Source organism: Macaca thibetana, chromosome 1, assembly GCF_024542745.1.
Source record: "Macaca thibetana thibetana isolate TM-01 chromosome 1, ASM2454274v1, whole genome shotgun sequence".
NCBI lineage: Eukaryota > Metazoa > Chordata > Mammalia > Primates > Cercopithecidae > Macaca > Macaca thibetana.
In genome coordinates, this window is record NC_065578.1 from 127,034,423 (window position 1) to 127,057,369 (window position 22,947).

General features: G+C 47.1%; 1 protein-coding gene across 5 annotated transcripts in view; it reads left to right on the top strand.

Moving 5' to 3' along the window:
- TDRD10 (tudor domain containing 10) overlaps window positions 1-22,947 on the top strand; it is a 53,178-nt gene that overhangs the window by 28,331 nt on the left and 1,900 nt on the right. For all 5 annotated transcript variants that reach the window (XM_050754779.1, XM_050754769.1, XM_050754747.1 and 2 more), the window contains 5 exons: window positions 18,859-18,901; window positions 19,582-19,672; window positions 20,787-20,934; window positions 21,195-21,340; window positions 21,618-21,772. In XM_050754779.1, coding sequence (XP_050610736.1) covers window positions 18,859-18,901; window positions 19,582-19,672; window positions 20,787-20,934; window positions 21,195-21,340; window positions 21,618-21,772 — 583 coding nt within the window. The remainder of the gene's footprint in view (window positions 1-18,858; window positions 18,902-19,581; window positions 19,673-20,786; window positions 20,935-21,194; window positions 21,341-21,617; window positions 21,773-22,947) is intronic.

Below are 22,947 nucleotides of genomic sequence, written 5' to 3' on the forward strand. Positions count from 1 at the left end.
GAACCTTCCTAGTAGCAGTTGTCTGCTCTTCTCTGTGTTATGCCCTTCACCGAAAACTTCCGCTTCAGGCTCATTATCTTTCTGTCTTATCATCATGCAGATTTAGCGTCCACATGGATGATTTGTCTAAGAGTCCAGTCACTTACTTCCTGGACTATTGTATCTTTTTTTTTTTTTTTTGAGACGGAGTTTGGCTCTGTTGCCCAGGCTGGAGTGCAGTGGCCAGATCTCAGCTCACTGCAAGCTCTGCCTCCCGGGTTTACGCCATTCTCCTGCCTCAGCCTCCCGAGTAGCTGGGACTACAGGCGCCCGCCACCGCGCCCGGCTGAGTTTTTTTGTAATTTTTAGTAGAGACGGGGTTTCACCGTGTTAGCCAGGATGGCCTCGATCTCCTGACCTCGTGATCCACCCGTCTCGGCCTCCCAAAGTGCTGGGATTACAGGCTTGAGCCACCGTGCCGGCCGTATCTTTTTTTTTTTGAGACAGGGTCTCATTCTGTCACGCAGGCTGGAGTGCAGTGGAGCGATCTCAGCTCACTGCAACCTCTGCCTCCTAGGTTCAAGGGATTCTCCCAGCTCAGCTGGGACTACAGGTGTGAACCACCATGTCTGACTAATTTTTGTGTTTTTTGGTAGAGACAGGGTTTCACCACGTTGACCAGGCTGATCTCAAACTCCTTCCTGACCTCAAATGCTCTGCCCACCTCAGCCTCCCTAAGTGCTGGGATTACAGGCGTGAGCCACTGCACTCCACCTGGATTGTTGTATCTTTAATGATCTTTTCTTCCACTTGGTCACAGTTTCTCATTCCCGTAGCTCTATTTCAGACCTTGTCATCACTGTAACCATTTCAAGCATCCCACTCTGCACTGTCCCCTAGTCTTTGCAGCTCTCTTACTCTGGAAGAATGGTTCTCAAGCTTTAACAAGCATCAGAATCAACAAAAGAGTTTATGAACACAGCTTTCTGAGTCCTAGCCTCAGCGATTCTGACTCAGTACATGTAGGGTAGGGCCTGGGAATTTGCACAAGCTTCAGGTGGTGCTGATGCTCCTGGCTCTGTGACCACATTTTAGTAGCAAGGCTCTATAGCCTCAGTCCAACAGTTGATGCATTGGCACACATAGGCACCCAAAGTCCACTGACCCCACCGTTTTTTCATTATTCAGTATTCTCTTTGTTCTTTCATTTTCTCTTAGCCTAAATTCTATAGTCAATAACTACCTTAGTTCAAACATCTTTAACTCCATTGCCCTTTTCTCACTAGGTTATAGCTTGCAGAACACTAATCCTAGTTGAAGCCAGCCCTCTGCCTATTCTGAACCCACCGTCTGAGCCCCTGAAGACATTCACACAACCTTGCTAACTGGTCTCAGTATGTGTGTATGGTCACAGGCTTTCCCACTGTTCCAAACTGACCTGTTTTGGAATTCTCTGATCTTTTCTCCTCCTATGTCCAATCTGCTCTTAAGCCCATCTAATGAATTTTCCATTTTAGATATTTTTCAACTTCCATTTGATTCTTTTTTTCCATTTATCTGCTGAACTTTTTCATCTTTTCACCTATTTTGTCTCTTTTTTTAAGATAATATTTTTATAGTAGTTATTATAAAATCGTTTTCTGCTAATTCCCACATTTGAGTTATTTGTGAATCTGCTTCTATTGACATTTATCCCTTGATTATGGGTAAAATTTTCAGGTCCTTTTACAAATAGTTTTTTGTTTTTTCCTGAGACAAGGTGTTGCTCTGTCACCCAGGCTGGAGTGCAGTGGCTCAATCACGGCTCACTGCAACCTCCACCTCTTGGGCTCAAGCCATCCTTCCGCCTCAGCCTCCCTAGTAGCTGGGACTACAGGCATGCACCACCTTGCCTGGCTAATTTTTGTATTTTTTGTAGAAATGGGATTTCGTCATGTTGCCCAGGCTGGTCTCAAACTCCTGGGTTTAAGTGATCTGCCCACCTTGGCCTCTCAAAGTGCTGGGATTATAGCCATGAGCTGAGCCACTGCACCTAGCCTATAGTAATTTTTTATTGTATGTTGGACATTATGGATGCTATATTGTGGAGACTTATGTTATTGTCCTCTAAATGGTGTTGAAATTTTTCTAGCAAAGATTAAATTACTAGCAGATCTTTAATCTTATTAAGGGTTTTTGTGTGTGTGGCATAGTTAGGATTGGAATGTTTCATTGTGAGCCTTCTTCTTGGGTAACATCATTTTTCCTAAGGCTTGGCTTTTGTAGGGTCCCAGGTGAGTGCTCCGGGTGCTTGCCAAGGTCTGTCCCCCTTGCTGGGTTGGAACTCCATTGTCTCCAGCACTGTGAGACCTCCGGCATCTGTGTCCTCTCTCAGTGCCCTCTCCCCCACCTTCACAGCAGCTGTTCTCTTTAAGGCCTCCTGGTACTTGTCCTGCACCACGGACAGCTTAGGCCTCAACCAAGGACCTGAGGTAGACACCTAGATTCCTTGGATTTCTGTGTGGCTCCTTCCTCTTTGGTCCTCTGTCCCCAGATTCCTGCCACCCAAACTCTGTTGCTGCCCAGTGAGACAGCCACTTTCTGCTTGGGCTCTGTTTCCCTTTGCTGTGGTTTGGGAAAATGCCCCCAGGCAGAAGGCCAGGGTGAATGTGGCACTCACGTGCTTTCCTTTGCTCAGGAAACAGCCCTCTGCCATCTACTCTCATTAGTTCTATGCTGGAAACGGTGAGTTCCTGTATTTTGTCCAGTTTTAGAGTTGTTTGGGGTGAGAGTTAAGTTGTGTCATGCCGGAACCAGATACTGGAAAAGAGAATCATGGCTCTCACCTTTTTTTTTCTCTTGGGATAAAGATGATTTTCCAGTGTTCCCACTGCTTTTGAATTAGAAATAAGTACGCAAAATCTGAACACAAAATCTCCATACATGTGGACATTTAAAAACATTCCTATTTAAACAACACATGGGTCAAATAAGAAATTATAAAGAAACTTAAAAACACTTAGAACTGAATGAGGAAAATACTACCCCTGAAAAGTTTCGGGATATAGTGAAGACAATATTTAGAGGTTCGTCCAACCTTAGAGGAGCAAAGAAGAAAGGTTGAATATTAATAAGCTAAGAGTTGATTGAAGAAGTAGGTAATTTTGAAATCCAAGTAGAAAGTAGACATTAATGGCCGGACACGGTGGCTCACACCTGTATTCCCAGCACTTTGGAAGGCCAAGGTGGGCAGATCATCTGAGTCAGGAGTTCAAGAGCAGCCTGGCCAACATGGCAAAACCCCATCTCTACTAAAAAACACAAAAATTAGCCGGGCATGGTGGTGAGTGCCTGTAATCCCAGCTACTTGGGAGACTGAGGCAGGGAGAATTGTTTGAACCCCGGAGGTGGAGGTTACAGTGAGCTGAGATTGTGCCACTGCACTCCAGCCTGGGCAACAGAGCAAGACTCTGTATCAAAAAAAAAAAAAAGGCTGGGTGCAGTGGCTCATACCTGTAATCCTGGCACTTTGGGAGGCTGAGGTGGGCGGATCACAAGGTCAGGAGTTCAAGACCAGCCTGGCCAATATGGTGAAACCCCATCTCTAACAACAACAACAAAGAAGAAAAACTAGCCAGGCGTGGTGGCATGCACCTGTAGTCCCAAGCTACTTGGGAGGCTGAGGCAGGAAAATTGCTTGAACCTGGGAGGTTGCAGTGAGCTGAGATTGTGCCACTGCACTCCAGCCTGGCAACAAAGTGAGACTCCATCTCAAAAAAGAAAAAAAAAAAAAGTTGACATTATTGAAATTAAAAAAAAAAAAAATCTAGCCAGGCACAAGGGCTCACGCCTACAGGCGCTTTAGCAGGCTGAGGTGGTAGGATCACTTGAGCCTGGGAGGTGTAGTGAGCTATGATAATGCCACTTCACTCCAGCCTGGGCAACAGAGTGAAACCCTTTCTCTAAAAAAAAAAAACAAAAAAACAAAACTTTCACTTTTTTTTGGTTTTTATTTGAGACAAAGTCTTGCTCTTTCGCCTGGCTGGAGTACAGTGGTGTGATCTCAGCTCACTGTAACCTTTGCCTCCTGAGTTCAAGCGATTTTCCTACCTCAGCCTCCCAAGCAGCTGGGATTACAGGCACGCACCACCATTCCCGGCTAATTTTTGTATTTTTGTAGAGATGGCGTTTCATCACGTTGGCGAGGCTGCTCTCCAACTCCTGACCTCAAGTAATTGCCTGCTTTGGCCTCCCAAAGTGCTGGGATTACAGGTGTGAGCCACCGCAACCTGCCTGAATTTTTTTTTTTTTTTTTGAGACGGAGTCTCACGCACTCGCCAGGCTGGAGTGCAGTGGCGCAGTCTCGGCTCACTGCAACCTCTGCCTTCTGGGTTCAAGCAGTTCTCCCTGCCTTGGTCTCCCGAGTAGCTGGGATTACAGGCACCTGCCACCATGCCCGCCTAGTTTTTGTATTTTTAGTACAGATGGGATTTCGCCATGTTGGCCAGACTGGTCTCGAACTCCTGATGCGGGTCATCCACCCGCCTCTGCCTCCCAAAGTGCTGGGATTACAGGCGTGAGCCACTGCGCCTGGCCCTGAATTTTTTTTTAATATTTGTTGAATCTGTGGATGTAGAAACTACAGATATAGAAGACCAGCTGTATTGGCTTAGGGCCAGACAGTTTGACCAATAACATATAATAGATAACTCAAAAAGAGGCTCATTCGTACACAGAAACTATTATTCAGGTAGAGTGGTAGATCTCTGGGGAAAGGTACACACTTCAGTAAATTGAACTGGGACAATTGCATATTCATGAAGAAAACTATGAAATTATATCCTTACCTTATCCCATGCACAAAAATTCTAGGTGGATTATAAACTTGGTAATGAAAGGCAAAACTTAAAAACTTAGAAGAAACGTAGTCGAATATTTTTTTGATCTCAGTGAAGATGATCTTATCAGATGTCCTACTAGATATGATCTCAGGATTTGTCAAGGCATAAAGCATCAGGTGAAAAACAAAGATGGATAAGTTAAAATAAAGACCACCTCTTTGAAAGTTGATATATAAAGGAAGATAAATTCAAGCTGAGAACTTGGAGAAGATATTTGCAATAATATAACTAACAAAGGATCAGGAAAAGTGTCATAGACTTTGGCCAGTGATTCAAATATGGCCTGTTGCCCATTTTTATACTGCTGACAAGCTAAAAATGCTTTTTTATTACACTTTTTGAGATTAATAGCAGATTCACGTACAATTGTAACAACAATACAGAAAGATCCCATATACTGTTTATCCAGTTTCTCCCTAGTGTAACATCTTACAAAAACTATCACAACCAGGATAGTAACATTGACCCAGTCCAAATACAGAACATTTTACTTTTTGTCTGTTCTATAGTTTTTGTTTCTCTGTTTTCCTGAGGCTTACTTGACCATTTTTTAGAATTCCATTTCTTGGATGAGTGCAGTGGCTTCATGCCTGTAATCACAGCACTTTGGGAGGCCAAGGTGAGGGATGGCTTGAGGCCAGAAGTTTGAGACCAACCTGGTCAACATAGGGAAACCTCATCTATTTTGAGATGGAGTCTTGCTCTGTTGCCCAGGCTGGAGTGCAGTGGCACGATCTTCACTCACGGGACAACCTCTGCCTCCTGGGTTCGAGATTCTCCTTCCTCAGACTCCCTAGTAGCTGGGACTACAGGCGTGCACCACCACGCCCAGCAAATTTTTTTGTATGTTTAGTAGAGATGGGGTCTCACCATGTTGGCCAGGCTGATCTAGAACTCCCGACCTCAGGTGATCCGCCCGCCTCAGCCTCCCAAAGTGCTGGGATTACAGGTGTGACATGCTGCGCCCTACCACTAAAATTTTTTTAAACATAAAAATAATAAATAGGCCAGGTGTGGTGGCTCATGCCTGTAATCCCAGCACTTTGGGAGGCTGAGGCGGGTGGATCACGAGGTCAGGAGATCAAGACCATCCTGGCTAACACACCCTGTCCCTACTAAAAATACAAAAAATTAGCCGGGCATGGTGGTGGGCACCTGTAGTCCCAGCTACTCAGGAGGCTGAGGCAGGAGAATGGCGTGAACCTGGGAGGCAGAGCTTGCAGTGAGCCGAGATTGCACCACTGCACTCCAGCCTGGGCGACAGAGCAAGACTCCGTCTCAAAAAAAAAAAACAACAAAAAATGAAAATAATAAATAGGCCGGGTACAATGGCTCATGTCTGTAATCCCAGCACTTTGGGAGGCTGAGATGGGCGGAGACCAGCCTGGCCCACATGGTGAAACCCTGTCTCTGCTAAAAATACAAAAATTAGCCGGGTGTGGTGGTGCATGCCTGTAATTCCAGCTACTCGGGAAGCTGAGGCAGGAGAACCTGAACCCGGGAGGCAGAGGTTGCAGTGAGTGAGATCGCGCCACTGCACTCCAGCTTGGGCTACAGAGTGAGACTCTGTCTCAAAAAAAAGTAATGATAATAAAAAATAAGTAGAATTCCATTTTTATTTATCTATAGTGTTAAGTGCATCTCTTTGTATACCTTTTTAAATGGTTGTGCTAGATGTTACATTATTACATTATATACATATAACTTACAGCTTACTCATGTTGGTTTTACCAGTTTGAGTACATCTATTTACTTCCCTTTACCTTTCCCTGTTAATAATGCAGTTGTATTTGAAATAAAATATTTACTCTATAAACATTTAGATCCAAGTCGGAAAGAATTATAATTTTTTTTTTTTTTTTTTTTTTTTTTTGAGACGGAGTTTTCCTCTTGTCACCTAGGCTGGAGTGTAGTGTGGTGTGATCTCAGCTCACTGCAGCCTCCACCTCCCAGGTTCAAGCAATTCTCCTGCCTCAGCCTCCCGAGTAACTGGGATCACAGGCATGTGCCACCACACCCAGCTAATTTTGTATTTTTAGTAGAGACCTTGCCATGTGGACCAGGCAGGTCTTGAACTCCTGACCTCAGGTGATCCACCCATCTCAGCCTCCCAAAGTGCTGGGATTATAGGTGTGAGCCACCACACCTGGCTAGAAAACATAATTTTTGCTTCAACTGTCAAATATAACAGAAAACTCAGGAGAAGGAAGATGTATTGCTTGGTGCAAAAGTAAGTGTAGTTTTTGCCATTAAAAGTAATAGCAAAAACCGCAATAACTTTTGCACCAATGTAGTATTTACCTATGTGTTTTCTGTGTTCATTCTTTTTTTCTTTTTTGTTTTTTTGAGACGGAGTTTCACTCCTTTTGACCAGACTGAAGTATAATGGCGTGGTCTCGGACCATTGCAACCTCTGCCTCCCAGGTTCAAGCAATTCTCCTGCCTCAGCCTCCCAAGTAGCTGGGATTATAGGCACCCACCACCACACCAGCTAATTTATATATATATATATACACACATACACACACACACACACACACACACACACACACACACACACACACATATATATATATATTTTTTTGGAGATGGAGTCTTGCTCTGTCGCCCAGACTAGAGTGCAGTGGCGCAATCTCAGCTCACTGCAAGCTCCGCCTCCCGGGTTCACACCATTCTCCTGCCTCAGCCTCCCGAGTAGCTGGGACTATAGGCACCCACCACCTCGCCTGGCTAGTTTTTTGTATTTTTTAGTAGAGATGGGGTTTCACCGTGTTAGCCAGGATGGTCTCGATCTCCTGACCTCGTGATCCACCTGTCTTGGCCTCCCAAAGTGCTGGGATTACAGGCGTGAGCCACTGCGCCCAGCCATTTTTATATTTTTATATATAGTAGAGATGGGGTTTCACTAATTGGCCAGGCTGGTCTTGGACTCCTGACCTCAGGTGATCTGCCTGTCTTGGCCTCCCAAAGTGCCAGGATTACAGGTGTGAGCTACCACGCCCGGCTTCTTTCTTACTTGCTAACGTCCCAAAGTTCTACCTTTTATCATTTCTTTCCTGTTTAGAGAACTTCCTTTGGCTGTTCTCCTAGGGTAGGTCTTGTAGTAACAAATTCTTACTTTTCCTTCATCTGAGAATGTGTTAATTTCCCCTTCATTTCTAAAGAATATTTTCTTTTTCTTTTTTTTTTTTCTGAGACAGAGTCTTCGCTGTTGTTGCTCAGGCTGGCTGGAGTACAATGACATGATCTCGGCTCACTGCAACTTCTGCCTCCCGGGTTCAAGTGATTCTCCTGCCTCAGCCTCCCGAGGAGCTGGAATTACAGGCACCTGCCAACCATGCCCAACTAATTTTTGCATTTTTAGTAGAGACAGGGTTTCACCATGTTGGCCAGGCTGGTTTTGAACTCCTGACCTGCGGTGATCTGCCCGCCTTGGTCTCCCAGAATGCTGGGATTAGAGGCATGAAGTGTCTGGCCTAAAAACATTTTCATTAGATAAACAGTTTTTTATTTCAAACTGGAAACATAATTGTGCCACTTTCTTCCGGCTTCCATGGTTTCTTTCTTTCTTTTTTTTTTTTTTAAGGATTTTTTTCATTAAAATTTTTTTTTTCTTTTGAAACAGAGGTGGGGTTTTACAACATGTTGCTCAGGCTGGTCTTGAACCCCTGGACTTAAGTGATTCACCTGCCTCAACCTCCCACAGTGCTGAGATTACCCAGCTGAGCCTCCATGGTTTCTGATGAAAAATCTTTTGTCATTCAAATTGTTTTTCTCTGCATTCAAGATTTTTGCTTGGTTTTTAGTTTTCAGAAGTTTAATTATGATATGTCTTGGCATGCAGAATTTGTGCTTTTGCTGTTTTGGGTTCACTTGCCTTTTTGAGTCTAGGTTTTCTTGGTCTACCGTCTTTCTGTTGTTCAGATTGCGTAATTTTTATTGCTGTGCCTTCCAGTCACCAGTTCTTTCTTCTGGTCCTCCATTCTGTTGTAGAGTTTACCCACTGAGCTTTTTATTTTGGTTATTGTATTTCTCAGTTAAAATTTTTTTTTTTTTTGAGATGAGTCTCACTCTGTCACCCAGGCTGGAGTGCATTGGCACAATCTTGGCTCACTACAACCTCGGCCTCTTAGGTTCAAGCGGTTCTCCTGCCTCTGCCTCCCAAGTAGGTGGGACTACAGGGGCCTGCCACCACGCCCAGCTAATTTTTTTGTATTTTTAGTAGAGATGGGGTTTCATCATGTTGGCCAGGCTGGTCTTGAACTCCTGACCTCAAGTGATCCTCCCGCCTCAGCCTTCCAAAGTGCTAGGATTTACAGGTGTGAGCCACCACTTCTGGCCTAAAATTTCCATTTTTAAATACTGTTTTTTGCTGAGACTTGGTTTCTTTGCGGAGAGTTTCTATTTTTTTTTTCATTTGTTTTAAAGGTGCTTGTCATTGTTCCTTGAAGCATTTTGTCATGGCTGCTTTAAAATGTTTGTCAGGTAGTGCCAGCACCAGTGTCGTCTCGGCATTGGCAGGTGTTGATTGTCTTTTTTCATTCCACATGAGATTTTCCTGGTTCTTGGTATGAGTGAGTTTCACAGGACATTTTCTTGTTATATTGCCGGACTGGATTTTGTGTACACCTTGTGTTTTAGCTGGCTTCCTCTGACGCTGCTCCCAGAGGGGAACATGGTACTGCCTCGCTGCTGCCAGGTGAGAATGAAGGTCAGGCTCCCTACTCAGCCTCTAAGGTGGCAGGGAGCCCCTTGTTACTGCTAGTTCTGGTTTGTGGTCTCCACTGACATCTTGGCTTGGATGGTTTCATTACCCCTGGGGAAAGTCTTGACTCTCCACTACACCTCTTCTGACACCACCCCAATAGGGAGAGATTGGGGGCTTTCTGTCTGTGAGGTGGGTATGGAAGTCCAGGTTCCCAAGTAGTTTATATTGACACCCAGGCAGGGTGGCTGTAGGGAGAGATTGGTTTCGTTATTGGGTGGGGGATGAAATCCCTGGCTGCCTGCTTGGCCCTTTGTGATCAGGGTGGGGATATTGGGCGACTCATCCTAGCCTCATGAGGGCAGAAGTCTGGGCCCTGCATGCTGTCTTTGCTGGCATGCGTGGAGTTGGGCTCGCCTTTTTGGTGGCGTTTAGCTGGAGTAGAGGAGTTATTATCTACAAGCTTTCTGTCTTCCTAGCCTGTCTCCTTTCTGGTGCTTTGGCTAGAAAGAGCAGGCTTTTGTTGGGGCTTTTTTTTTTCTGTGCCTATTGGTGTTTCTGGGTTGCTGGCCTCTTCAGTTCTAAGTTTGGAATATATAAAGCAAAAGGAAAACCCAGAGAAGTCATCACCACGTTGTACCCTGAGTTCCAAGGTCTCTGGCCAGCCTGTTCCCTTCTCTCCACCTCTCAGAGTCTTCTTATGTTTGTTTTATATGTAATGTTCCAGGCTCTTAGTTGTGTTTAACAGAACTAAGATGAAGTATGTATATTTCATCTTCTCAGAGTGGAGGTTCTAAGAACAATTTTTATTTATTTATATTTTTAGAGCAGGGTCTTGCTCTATTGCCCAGACTTCAGTGCAGTGGCGTGATCTGAACTTACTGCAACGTCGAACTCCTGGGCTCAAGCAATACTGCCTCAGCCTCATAAGTAGCTGGGACTACAGGTGTGTACCACCATGCCCAGCTAATTTGGCCTCAAGCAGTCCTCCTGCTTAGCCTCCCAAAGTGCTGGGATTGCAGGGGAGCCACTAGGCCCAGCCATATATATATATATTTTTTCATTTTCTATTTGTAGAGATCCCACTCTACAAATTTCTATTTGTAGAGGGTTCCACTATGTTGCCCAGGCTGGTCTTGAACTTCTGGGCTCAAGCAATCCTCTCCCCTGCACTTCCCAAACTGCTGGGATTATATTGGTGTGAGACCCCCAGCCGTATTTTTAAATGGGAAAAAAAATGAAGAATATTTCATGACACATGAAAATTGTATGAAATTCAGTTTGTGTCCGTGAAGCATTCCTGGCATGCAGCCTCAGCCGTTTGTTTACAGATTGCCTGTGACTGCTTCCTCACTGCAGCAGCAGAGTGGACTCGTGACAGACAGTAAGTCCCCCAAAATCTAAAATAGTTACTATTTGGCCCTTTGCAGAAAAAGTTTGCCAGTTCCTGGGCTAAGATCTAGGCTATTTTTAAAAAAATAAAAATAAAAAAAACAGGATGAAAGTGCCTGGAAATCAATGCGAGAAAGAAACAACCTAATAGAAAAATGGGCAAGAGCTAGGAATAGGCATTTTGTAGGTGGAGATACATAAAAGCCAGCAGGACCACATCCGCAGGCTGCAACTTTCCCGTTGCTTACCACAAGGTGGCAGTTTCTGACAACACCCAGGCACCTGGTGGTTTTCCATCACCTGCTCCAGTCGAGTCAGCCACCTTTGATGCTGCTGGTTTCTGTGGTTTTGCCCATCCTGGTAGAACTATCTGCCGAAGGAGCAGGGAGTGGGGAAGCCCCAGATGCTCACTGTTTTCATACAAGGGTCAGTCATTGTTACTGTTTTCTTTTTAATAGATGTGTTCAATTTCAAGTATGCTTCAGTCAATTTCCAGAGTCCTAAAGTGGTTGTTTTTGACAGTTTGTCAAGATTTGTTATTGCTTTTTGGGGAGAGGATTTGTTGATTGAAATATTTTGTAGTAAAATTGTTTTAAAGAAAAGAAAAGGTAACATTAGAAGATCAGCTTAGGTAGCACAACACACACATCCAGGCAGAGTTCAGGACAGCATGGGGGAGAGATTATCAAATGATGTAAGATAATTTCCCATGGGGGAAGGATGTGAGTTTTCAGATACAAAGCAGCCAATGAGTGCCCAGGATAATGAATGAGAAAATAAAAACCTACATGAAGACACTTTACAGAAGTATTTTAGAATACTAGGGATAAGCCTTAGGAAGAGAGTCCATATTGAAGGATATGGAATCAGGTGGTGTGATAGAATTCTTCAGGAAAATAATACCCAAGCCCAAACAAGTCAGTCAAGAATAAGGGTAGCACTTCGGGAGGCCAAGATGGGCGGATCACTTGAAGTCAGGAATTTGAGAACAACCTGGCTAACATGGTGAAACCCCATCTCTATTAAAAATACAAAAATTAGCCAGGCGTGATGGTGTACACCTGTAATTCCAGCTACTTGGGAGGCTGAGGCAGAAGAATCGTTTGAACCCAGGAGACAGACGTTGCAGTGAGCCAAAATCATGCCGCTGCACTCCAGCCTGGGCATCAGAGCAAGACTCCATCTCAAAAAAAAAAAAAAAAATATATATATATATATGGTTAGGCCATCTGCAGTGGTGTGCACCTGTAATCCCAGTGCTTTGGGATTTGGGATTTGGGAAGCTGAGGCAGGAGGATTGCTTCAGGCTAGGAGTTTGAGAACATCCTGGGCAACCCTGTCTTCAAAAAATGTGCCAGGTGTGGTGGCACACACATGTAGTCCCAACTACTGGTGAGGCCGAAATGGGAGGGTCACTTGAGCTGAAGGAGTCTGAGGTTGCAGTGAGCTATGATTGTGCCAGCACTCCAGCCTGGGTAACAAAGTAAGACACTGTCACTTTTAAAAAAAGGCAGAAAAAGACTTGCTCAGAAAGGTAGGGTCTCAAAAAATGTGTGCCCCATGTACATGTTCCCATGTACGTGTTCTCAGAAAGCTATGAAGGAGTGTGTTCCAACAAAAATGAATCAGTAAAGCCAAAACAAGACAGAGTCTGGTATCCAACCCAGATCCAAGAGGAGAGAGATGAGAGGCTTCCCAGATTGGCCACAGGCAGTCCTGGAACAGTGCAGCAGGCAGTCCAGAACAGAGCAGGACGGGGTGAGACTCTAGGGGTGACGTTGACAGGAAGAAAAATGGAAAAGGGTCACTGGAGGTTACAGGAAAACTTAGCCAAAGATTCAAGGAAATCCAAGTAAATGGACTGGGGAAAAAGCAGTTAATTCCTAAGAAAAGGTTGCAGGCAGGGTGGGGTGGATCATGAGGTCAGGTGTTCGAGACCAGCCTGGCCAACATGGGTGAAACCCCGTCTCTACTAAAAATACAAAAACTAACTGGGTGTGGTAGCACGTGCCTGTAATCCTAGCTACTCAGGAGGCTGAGGCGGGAGAATCGCTTGAACTTGGGAGGCAGAGGTTGCAGTGAGCTGAGATTGTGCCATTGCACTCCAGCCTGGACAATACGAGTGAAACTCCATCTTTAAAAAAAAAAAAAAGGCCGGGCGCGGTGGCTCACACCTGTAATCCCAGCACTTTGGGAGGCCGAGTCAGGCGGATCACGAGGTCAGGAGATCGAGACCATCCTGGCTAACACAGTGAAACCCCGTCTCTACTAAAAATGCAAAAAAATTAGCCGGGCGTAGTGGCGGGTGCCTGTGGTCCCAGCTACTCGGGAGGCTGAGGCAGGAGAATGGCGTGAACCCGGGAGGCGGAGCTTGCAGTGAGCCAAGGTCGTGCCACTGCACTCCAGCCTGGGCGGCAGAGCGAGACTCCGTCTCAAAAAAAAAAAAAAAAAAAATTGCTTAAGAATAAAAAATAACACATGACTTGATTCAATAGTGATCAGGATTTTCAGTCACATAATAGAACACTGGAGGGTTTGAGCAGGCGGTGACATAGCCAGATTAGAACCCATTCACATGTTCATATGTTTTAGAAAATCAACTTTGTTGAAGTATTCAGTATACTTACTGAAGTATAATTTACTTAAAGTGAACCCATTTAAGTGTACAGCTTGATGAATTTTGACTAGTGCATGCAGGATGTAACCACTGTCACAATCAAGATAGAGAACATTTCAGTCGCCCAAAAGATTCCCCCTTCAGGGCCCCCAGCAGCCCTCAGCTGTTGTCCATCCTTTCGATGAGATGGAGCTTTTCCAGCGTGTCCTGTAAATGGCATCAGGGTGTGCGTGCTTCTTTGTGTCTGGCTTCTGTCATTCAGCGGAATGTTATTGAGATGCATCCATGTGGTTGCACCATCAGCAGTTCTTTTTTTATTGCTAAGTGATACTCTGTTGTATCATGTGCCACCATTTACTCGTCCTTGCACCTAGATTTAACTTTTAAAGGGACCTTCTAGAACCCACTGGAGGAGGCCAGAATGGAGGCAGGAAGACCTGCTTCTGGCAGTCCAGGGAAGAGATGAAAATATATTGTCACACCAGCCCTGAGGCCGCCCCCCAAACACGCCAAGTGCATCCCCACCTTAGGGCCTCTGGACCTACCATTGTTAGCCCAAAAGTCTCTTCTCCCGGGTGTCTATAGGGTTTGCCGGCTCCCTTCATTCTAGGCTCCACTGAGCAGTCACCACCTCAGGAGGACTTTCCGTGAGACAGCACCCACCCCTGGCTCCCTTCATCCCCTCTCTCTGAGTTGTGTCTCTTCATCCCTTTTACTGCCAGCCAAAGACATTATTCCTCTTTGTATATTTATTTAGTGTCTGCTGCCCCCAGGAGAATGTGAGCTTTGTGGTGGCATTTTATATTTGTGGGTGACTAAATGGGGTTCCCTGAGGAGCCCATGCAAAGGTCTTTGTCTTTCATCTTTGTCATTTTGTGTCTGGCACATAGCAGTGCAAGTGATTAAAGAATGAAAGGGAAGCAATTGAGGTTAGAGCTGCAAATGTGAAATTTCCACCAGGATGGGCTCCTCAGGTATTCCCAGGTGCAGTTCCCCAGGTTGGTGGAGGTCAGGGCAGGGGTAGACAGCACTTAAAGAGAGTTGGCCCAGGGTTGTGGCAGTGAGCAGATGTGGAGGCTGCAGGTTGGGAAGCTGCCTGTGTTCTGGGTGTCATGAGGCTGTACCCTGCTGAGTGTATGCAAGAACTTCTCCCAGGTGTGTGGAGGGGACTGGATGGATGGTCCCGCCTCCAAGCCTTCTGCCCACCAACTTTTGTGTTCCTGTTTCTCCTCTCCCACTGCACGGACTCCCCAGCATCACTCTGGAGCAGGCGCACCTCTTAGAACACTTGACCAGCTGGTAGAAATGTCCCAGAACAAAGTAAAGGGATAATTAACAGCTGTTGATTGATCTGGGCATGAGGGTGACCATGCTTGTAGCAACAATGGAACTTAATTAAAATTAGCTGATCTTGCAGCTATTGAGGTGCTGCCTTGATCTCTATGGCTTCCATGTGGCCACCTTTGTATTACAGACACATCTGGAAATTGGAGGTCTGTGTTTAGGTGACATGCCTGCTGTGGCTGTTGGATGATAATTATGTAGATTTTCCTCTGGAACTTAATTTTACAAACTGTCAAAACGGGCTTGTTATATTTATCACTTAAATCATTAGGGAATAATAATTAGACCAAAAATGATGTAAAATGCTTCTGTATTAATAATCATTTTTAGCTTGAAACTGCTGGTGATAATTGGTTTGTGGGATTGGTATTTAGAACTGCCGTAGGAGAGGCCGGGCACGGTGGTTCACGCCTGTAATCCCAGCACTTTGGGAGGCCAAGGAGGGTGGATCACGAGGTCAGGAGATTGAGACTATCCTGGGTAACACCGTGAAACCCCATCTCTACTAAAAATACAGAAAATTAGCCAGGCGTGGTGGTGGGCACTTGTAGTCTCAGCTACTTGGGAGGCTGAGGCAGGAGAATGGTATGAACCTGGGAGGCGGAGCTTGCAGTGAGCCGAGATCGCACCACTGCACTCCAGCCTGGGTGACAGAGCGAGATTCTGAATAAAAAGGCACCTTATGTGCTTGCCTAGAGGGGGCCAATTTTTAGCACCGTGGCTTGGCTTTGTTATGGATAAAGAAGAGAGGCAGAATGTGGTTGGTTTAGCGAGGAAAGGTTCAATTTGGGTCTCATTGATTGATAACAGTAGTTAACTTTCACGGAGGACTCACTGTCTAATTGTTTTACTGTATGAACTCATTTAATTACAGCAGTAGGTGCTGTTAACTATCCCATTCTGCAGATGTGAACACCAAGTAACTCACCCAGACTTAAGCAGCCAATCTCCCAACCAGGATTGGGGTCCAGACAGCTAACTCCTGAATCCGCACTTGTAACTGCTGTGTTGTGCTGCTTCTGTTTCTTAGTACCTACTGTGTGTCATTGTCCTGAGCCCAACTAAATCCTCATATCAAGGCAGGTGGGATTCCTGGTGTGGAAAAGGAAACCAAGATTTAGAGAGTGAATAATTTGCCCTAGGTCATTTCTTTCTTTCTTGTCTCTCTTTTCTTTTTTCTTTTTTTTTGGACAGAGTCTCACTTTGTCACCCAGGCTGGAGTGCAATGGCACAATCTTGGCTCACTGCAATCTCCGCCTCCCGGGTTCAAGCGATTCTCCTGCCTCAGCCTCCTGAGTAGCTGAGATTACAGGCACCTGCCATCATGGCCGGCTAATTGTTTGTATTTTTAGTAGAGATTGGGTTTTGCCATGTTAGCCAGGCTGGTCTAGAACTCCTGGCCTCATGTGATCTGCCCACCTAGGCCTCCCAAAGTGCTGGGATTAGAGGTGTGATCCACGGCACCCAGCCGCCAGGTCATTTCTTATTTGATTCTTTCATTCGGCACATATTTACTGAGAGCTTAATATGCACCAGGCATTTCCTAGGCCCTGGTGTTACCTCCATGATCAAGGTAATTGTTGGAAGACACTTGTCATTCTTGTTCTTGCGATGCTTACATTCCAGTGGTAAAAGAGACAATAAAAAAGAAAATACCAGATAATGAGTAGCAGCTGGAGAACTAAAATATGATGATGTGATGAAGAGTGAGATGTCACTTCTTTAGATGGTTCTTAGGGAGGCCCCTTTTGTGGGGTAGTGACATCTCTACTGCGATCTGAATGCCAGCTCAGAGCCAGCCACTTGGAAGACCAGACTAAGAACATTCCAGGCAGAGGGAGGCCTGCAAGTGGCCCAAGGTATGAGCCTGGTGGGTGAAGGGGAGTGGAGTAGGCAGAGAGGTCACTGGGAAGGGGCATCCGTTGGTAAGCCTTGAGAGCCAAGGTCAAGACTGGGTTTTATTTGTAAGCATGATGGAGAGATGTTGGAAGATTTTAACCAGTGATGTCATGTGATCTGCCTTTTGTTTGGAAAAGATCACTGTCCTCAGGTGATTGGATTGTGTGGGCAGGTGCCGCAGCAGAGCTCCCTGTTTGCTGTCGTTGTCATTCTGGTAAGAGATGGCGAGTACTGGGGTGGTGGGTATGGACACGGAGAAAAATGTTCATGGGCTCAGGTGTGTTTTGGAGGAGGAGGTAGCTTGGCTTGCTGATGAATTTGATGTAGGGAGCTTGGGAGAGAGAACTTTGGTGAACTGCTTTGTAGTTAGTGATGCGGTAGGCTGAGCACAGTGGCTCATGCCTGTAATCCCAGCACTCTGGAAGGCTGAGGCAGGCGGATTGCTTGAGCCCAGGAGTTCAAGACCAGTTTGGGCAACATAGTGAAACCCCATCTCTGCAACAACAACAACAACAACAACAACAACAAAAGATGCAGTTCACTCAAATGGAGAAAGCTAGCCTGGGGAGGGTCTGCTTTATTTGTTTGTGATTGCAACTCCTTGAGTGAGTCTGATGCAGACTTGCTAAGTCTGTGTACCTCTTCACTCTCCTGTCAAGTGGACATCACATGTGAGTGGAATTCCAGAGAATGATGAGGGCTGGGGCTGCAGCTTTGAGAGTGCACGGTACATTCTTGATACCTAAAACCATTGCACTGGAGATGGCCTTGGAGAGAAGGTGGATGGGGAGAGGACAAGTCCTGAGATGTGCCAGTGTTGAGCAGTTGAACTGGGAAGGCCAGCCAGGAAAAGAGAAGGAGAACCAGATACATGTGATGCCAAGAGATGCGTTTCTGGTAAGAGGGAGCGGAGAGAATACTGCAGGTGGATTCAGAACAGGGAAGTGACTTGGATTTGGCAGCGTGACAGTTCATGCTGACCCTGTGCAGGGCCATTTTGGGGAAGCCTGAGAGGAGACTTGTGAGTGTGGATGTAAACAGCACAGAGACCGTAAAACTGTGGAGTTGCAGTGAGAGGAACACAGAAGCAGGAATTGGGGGAGCTGTGAGGTCAGTCAGGGTCTTTCCAAATGGGTGTTAGATCCTGCTTGTTTTGCTGTGGAAAAGGCCCACACGGGAGGGAGACAGTGCTGGAGCAGCAGCAGGGTGGGTCTGCAGAGTAAGGGCTTGAGCCAGAGCGGGAGGAAGCAGGTCCATGCAGCCAAGTGTGCAGGGGAGGGATGGCAGGGAGGGCAGGAGTGGGAGAGGGGCTGGTGGTCGGGGTGGGGAGAAGAGGACATCCCGTCTCATTGCTTCCCATTTGCTCTCTGATGAAGAGGCAAGTTAATGGGCAGGGGTTGTGGGCATTTTGAAGAAAGGAGAGGATATGAAGTCCTTTGGAGAGAAGGAAAGTCGAGGCGTGTGGTGGGTGGTGGTAGTGGGATGGAAGCACCTGGATGCAGGGCAGTGGGAAGGGGGACAGATACTTGGGTGTCCCCAGGGTTGGGGGTTTTTCAGGTGAGAACAGTGGTGAGAGGGAGACTAGCGTGGGTTGGGGGCTGCAGGGCTGTGGAGAGTGGCAGGGCACCTAGGCCTTTCTGTCCCCACCCAGCCCTGCATCAGTGTGACTGCTACCTCTTGTCTTCCTCCCTGCAGGTAGTGCCAGCAGGGCACCAGGCTAAGTGTCCCGGTGGTGCCTTCTGCCCCTGTCTGGGGAAGGCTGCTGGGCAGCTCATTCTGTGACTGTACCTCCGGATGAGCGCTCCCTGGCAGCAGCCCTGCTCCCTGCCTTCCCTGCTCCTGATCATCTTTTCTTTGGGTTGGCTCAGGATGCCATGAGGATGGAGAAAGTGGGTGGATGTCTCAAAAGTCAGCTCTAAAGTCGGAGTCAAAACAGGGGCTGCCGATGCTCTGTCTCCCAGTCTACCTGGAGTGATTCAGCATAGAAATCAATAAAACAAATGCCACTGTGGCTGAGTGAGACCTTTCATTTTTCTCCCCAGGTGTTGGAGAAGGCTTCTGGTGAAGGATTTGGCAAAACCGCTGGTGAGATTCTGCGCTGCCGTCTGTTCCCAGGATGTGGCTTTGCAGCTCCTAATGGACCTCTTCCAGCCCCACTTGGGGTGGCTCCCCCTTCTGCAGCCTCCCTTCCAGCTCCATCCCCTGGTGACCCTTAGTGTAGAAATACCCTTTTCCCTTTGTTCCTCTAGGATGCTTGCTTGCTTGTATTTTTTCTTTGAGATAAGGTCTCACTCTGTCACCCAGGTTATAGTGCAGTGGCGTGGTCATAGCTCACTGCAGCCTCGATCTCCTGGGCTCAAGCCATCCTTCCTTCTCAGCCTCCACAGTAGCTAGGACTACAGGTGTGCATCACCATGCCTGGCTAATTGTTAAAATTTTTTGTGAGATGGAGTCTTGCTATGTTGCCTAGGCTGGTCTTAAACTCCTTGCCTTAAGTGATCCTTCCACCTCAGCCTCCCAAAGTGCTGGGATTACAGGTGTGAGCCACCATAACGAGCCCTAGGATGCTTTCTTAATTAAAGAATATCATCCGACCGACCCTTCCCACCCAGATGAGAATCTAGAGACAGAATTGGGAGGGTGCAGCTTCTTGGCCCATTTTATGCTTCCTTTGAGGGCAGGGCGAAGGCCTCTTATGGGTTAGGGGAGCACATTCCTCTATGGGTAGCTCTGGTGCCTCCGGGACTTAGTCTTCTGCTTTCTAGCTATTATACAGCTCGCTCCTAAAGCTCCTGTTGACCTGTGTGAGACAGAGAAACTGAGGGCAGCCTTCTTTGCAGTCCCCTTGGAAATGAGGTGAGCAAGGTATAGAAAGACCACCAGGGCAAATGGCGATTACAGACATCTCTGTCCCACAGAGAGTGGGGACAGGGATAGTACTGGGGTGGGGGATAGTTTTCGGGAACTCGTGTGTCAGATCCAAGCTGTAAGGCTGTGACCCACACTGACTTATAAAATCAGCTTTCCAGCTGGGCCCGGTGGCTCATGCCTGTAATCCCAGCACTTTGGGAGGCCAAAGTGGGTGGATCACTTGAGGTCAGGAGTTCAAGACCAGCCTGGCCAACATGGCAAAACCCCGTCTCTACTAAAAATACAAAAATTAGCCGGGCGTGGTGGTGGGCATCTGTAGTCCCAGCTGCTCGGGAGGCTGAGGCAGGAGAATTGCTTGAACCCAGGAGGCAAAGGTTGCAGTGAGCTGAGATTGTGCCACTGTAGTTCAGCCTGAGCAACAGAGTGAGACTCTATCTCAAAATCAATCAATCAATCAATCAATCATCTTCCACTTACATACAGCGAAGGCCTGTGACTGTCCGCTGCCCTGGATGCCAGGAGATCATGCCAACCATGTTCCCTGCTTTGCTTTAACAGTGGATACCGTTCTTAATGTCAGGAGTGCCAGAATTATCAGTTTGACTTGAAATGCTGTAGGGCCTGTGGCTTTTTGTCACTTGTCACATGTGGTTTAGGCAGGTGGTTGAGTGGAGCAGCAGGGTGACATTTGGAATGTGTGTAAATGCAGGGGAGGAGCAGCTTTGGGATGGAAGGCACATCCTGCATGGTGGACAGTCCATACCTGCATCATTTAGAGACTCATAAATCACTTAGGAGACCCAAAATCTACCCATTGAGGACTTCAGTCCACCTCTCTGTCTCGGAGTTTCTCAATGTGTTTTTGTTTCCCTCTGCTGCGTCCTTTTCCTGCACTCTTCAACCTGTGCGCCCCCAGACTGGCCCTTCCTTTCCTCTGCCGTGGACTGGGATTACTTGGGAACTGGCTTTGGCTCCCACCCTGGAGAGGGTGGGCACAGCCCTCCTGCTTAGGGAACTCATCCCCCAGGCAGTTCAGCCTCCTGCAGGACAGGCGTTGGTCCAGTCGTTCCTTTCCTTGCTCTCCTTGCTCTTCCCGCAGAGGGTCCTTCCTGGTGCTGCTCCTGAGGGAATGCTTCCGAGACCTGAGCTGGCTGGCGCTCATCCACAGTGTCCGTGGGGAGGCAGGGCTGCTGGTGACCAGTATCGTTCCGAAGACCCCGTTTTTCTGGGCCATGCACATCACTGAGGTATGGACTGGTTGTTGGCCCCCTCAGGCTCCTGTGCCTTCCTGCGTGGCCTTCCTAGGGTGGGCACGGTGACAGGGCCGGTCAGTGGTGGAGATGCAGGGTAACTACAGTCTGATCCCCAGGTTCAGTTTCGTTCTCTCCCACCTCCTGCCTGTTTCCTTTGGGAAAGATTAGCAGTGCTAATGTAACAGGTGACATCTACAGAGGCAGATTTGTAATGCAGTGCAGGCAGTGGGGCCGTTGCATTTTGCATCCCACAGGCTCTGCACCAGAACATGCAGGCGCTGTTTAGCACCCTGGCTCAGGCGGAGGAGCAGCAGCCCTACCTGGAGGACTCCGCTGTTAAGCGTGGGACTCGCTGTCTGGCAGAGTACCACCTGGGGGATTATGGACACGCCTGGAACAGGTGTGTGCCTGGGCAGGGGTAGAGTCTATGGGAGAGGTGTGCAGGGAAAATGCTGCCTTCTTGCATTCTCTTCCTTTGGGCTCTGGTTTTTTTTCTTGTGGCTTCTTCTCTCAAAATCATCTTTATCATTATTTCCTCACTCAAGAATTGGGGAGAAACAGAGCAAACTCGCTCTTCCTCCCTCCCACCTCCACTTTCACATCCGCTTTGTCGAAGACTGCTGTGCATGGCACTAGGCGGAATGACTTCCCTCTGTCTTTCTCCTTTCCTCTGCCAGGTGTTGGGTGCTGGACAGGGTGGACACCTGGGCTGTGGTCATGTTCATTGATTTTGGACAGTTGGCCACCATCCCTGTGCAGTCTCTGCGCAGCCTGGACAGTGACGACTTCTGGACCATCCCACCCCTGACTCAGCCATTCATGCTGGAGAAAGGTGAGACATCTTCTACCTTCCTACTGAGGGTTTCAGGGACAGGAGAAGCCATGGTTGCTTCTGGGACCTGAGTAGGAAACAGCATAGTGGGCGGCCAAGGTGCTTCAGTTTCTCTTTCTGAAAACCCAACCCCCGTTTTCAGCATCTGACCCCAGCAAAGCTGCCTCTCAAGTGTTGGTTTTCATGCCTGGGGTCTGGAGCCCAAGATCCCAAGAGGGACCTCAGATGCTGCCCAAAGGCTGAGTTCTCTGGAAGGGAAGAGAAGAGGGCAGATTTCCCACCCCTGCTTCCACCAGAGCTATTCAGCTTTCATCTGTTTTACATACTTTGCATGTTTCAGATTTCACTGGAAAAGGATTCTGCCATAGAAGAAAATTAGCACTCGAATACCAGTGCTAGAGGCCAGAGCACACCACTTAGCACCGCACTCTCCTAATGTAGTTCATTTAGCCTCAGACACCTGCGGGTTTCTCCATAGGTGGAAATGAAGAGGCCCCTTCTCAAGATCGAAGTTAGGTGAAATGTAAAAAGATGAAAGAATGCTTTAGGGGGCAGTCAGGAGAAGTGGAGATGAAGAAGCATACATATACATACACAGGAAGTAAGATGGAAAAGTTTTATTAAAAAAAATTTTTTTTTGCCAGAGGCAGGGTCTCACTCTGTTGCCCATGCTGGAGTGCAGTGGCATAATCATAACTCATTGCAGCCTCAAACTCCTGGGCTCAAGCGATCCTCCCACCTTGGCCTCTCAAAGTGCTGAGATTATAGGCATGAGCTGCTGTGCTTAGCTGAGATGGAAACATTTTACAGAAAAACTAAGTTTTTTTTTTTTTTTTTGAGATGGACTCTCATTCTGTCGCCCAGGCTGGAGTGCAGTGGCGTGATCTTGGCTCACTGCCAACTCTGTCTCCCAGGTTCACACAATTCTCCTGCCTCAGCCTCCTGAGTAGCTGGGATTACAGGTGCCCGCCACCACACCCAGCTATTTTTTTTTTTTTTAATTTTTAGTAGAGATGGGGTTTCACTATGTTGGCCAGACTGGTCTCGAACTCGTGACCTCGTGATGCGTCTGCCTTGGCCTCCCAAAGTTCTGGGATTACAGGTGTGAGCCACCTGGCCCTCAGACAAACTAAGTCTTGAGATGGAGGCTCGCTCTATCGCCCAGGCTGGAGTGC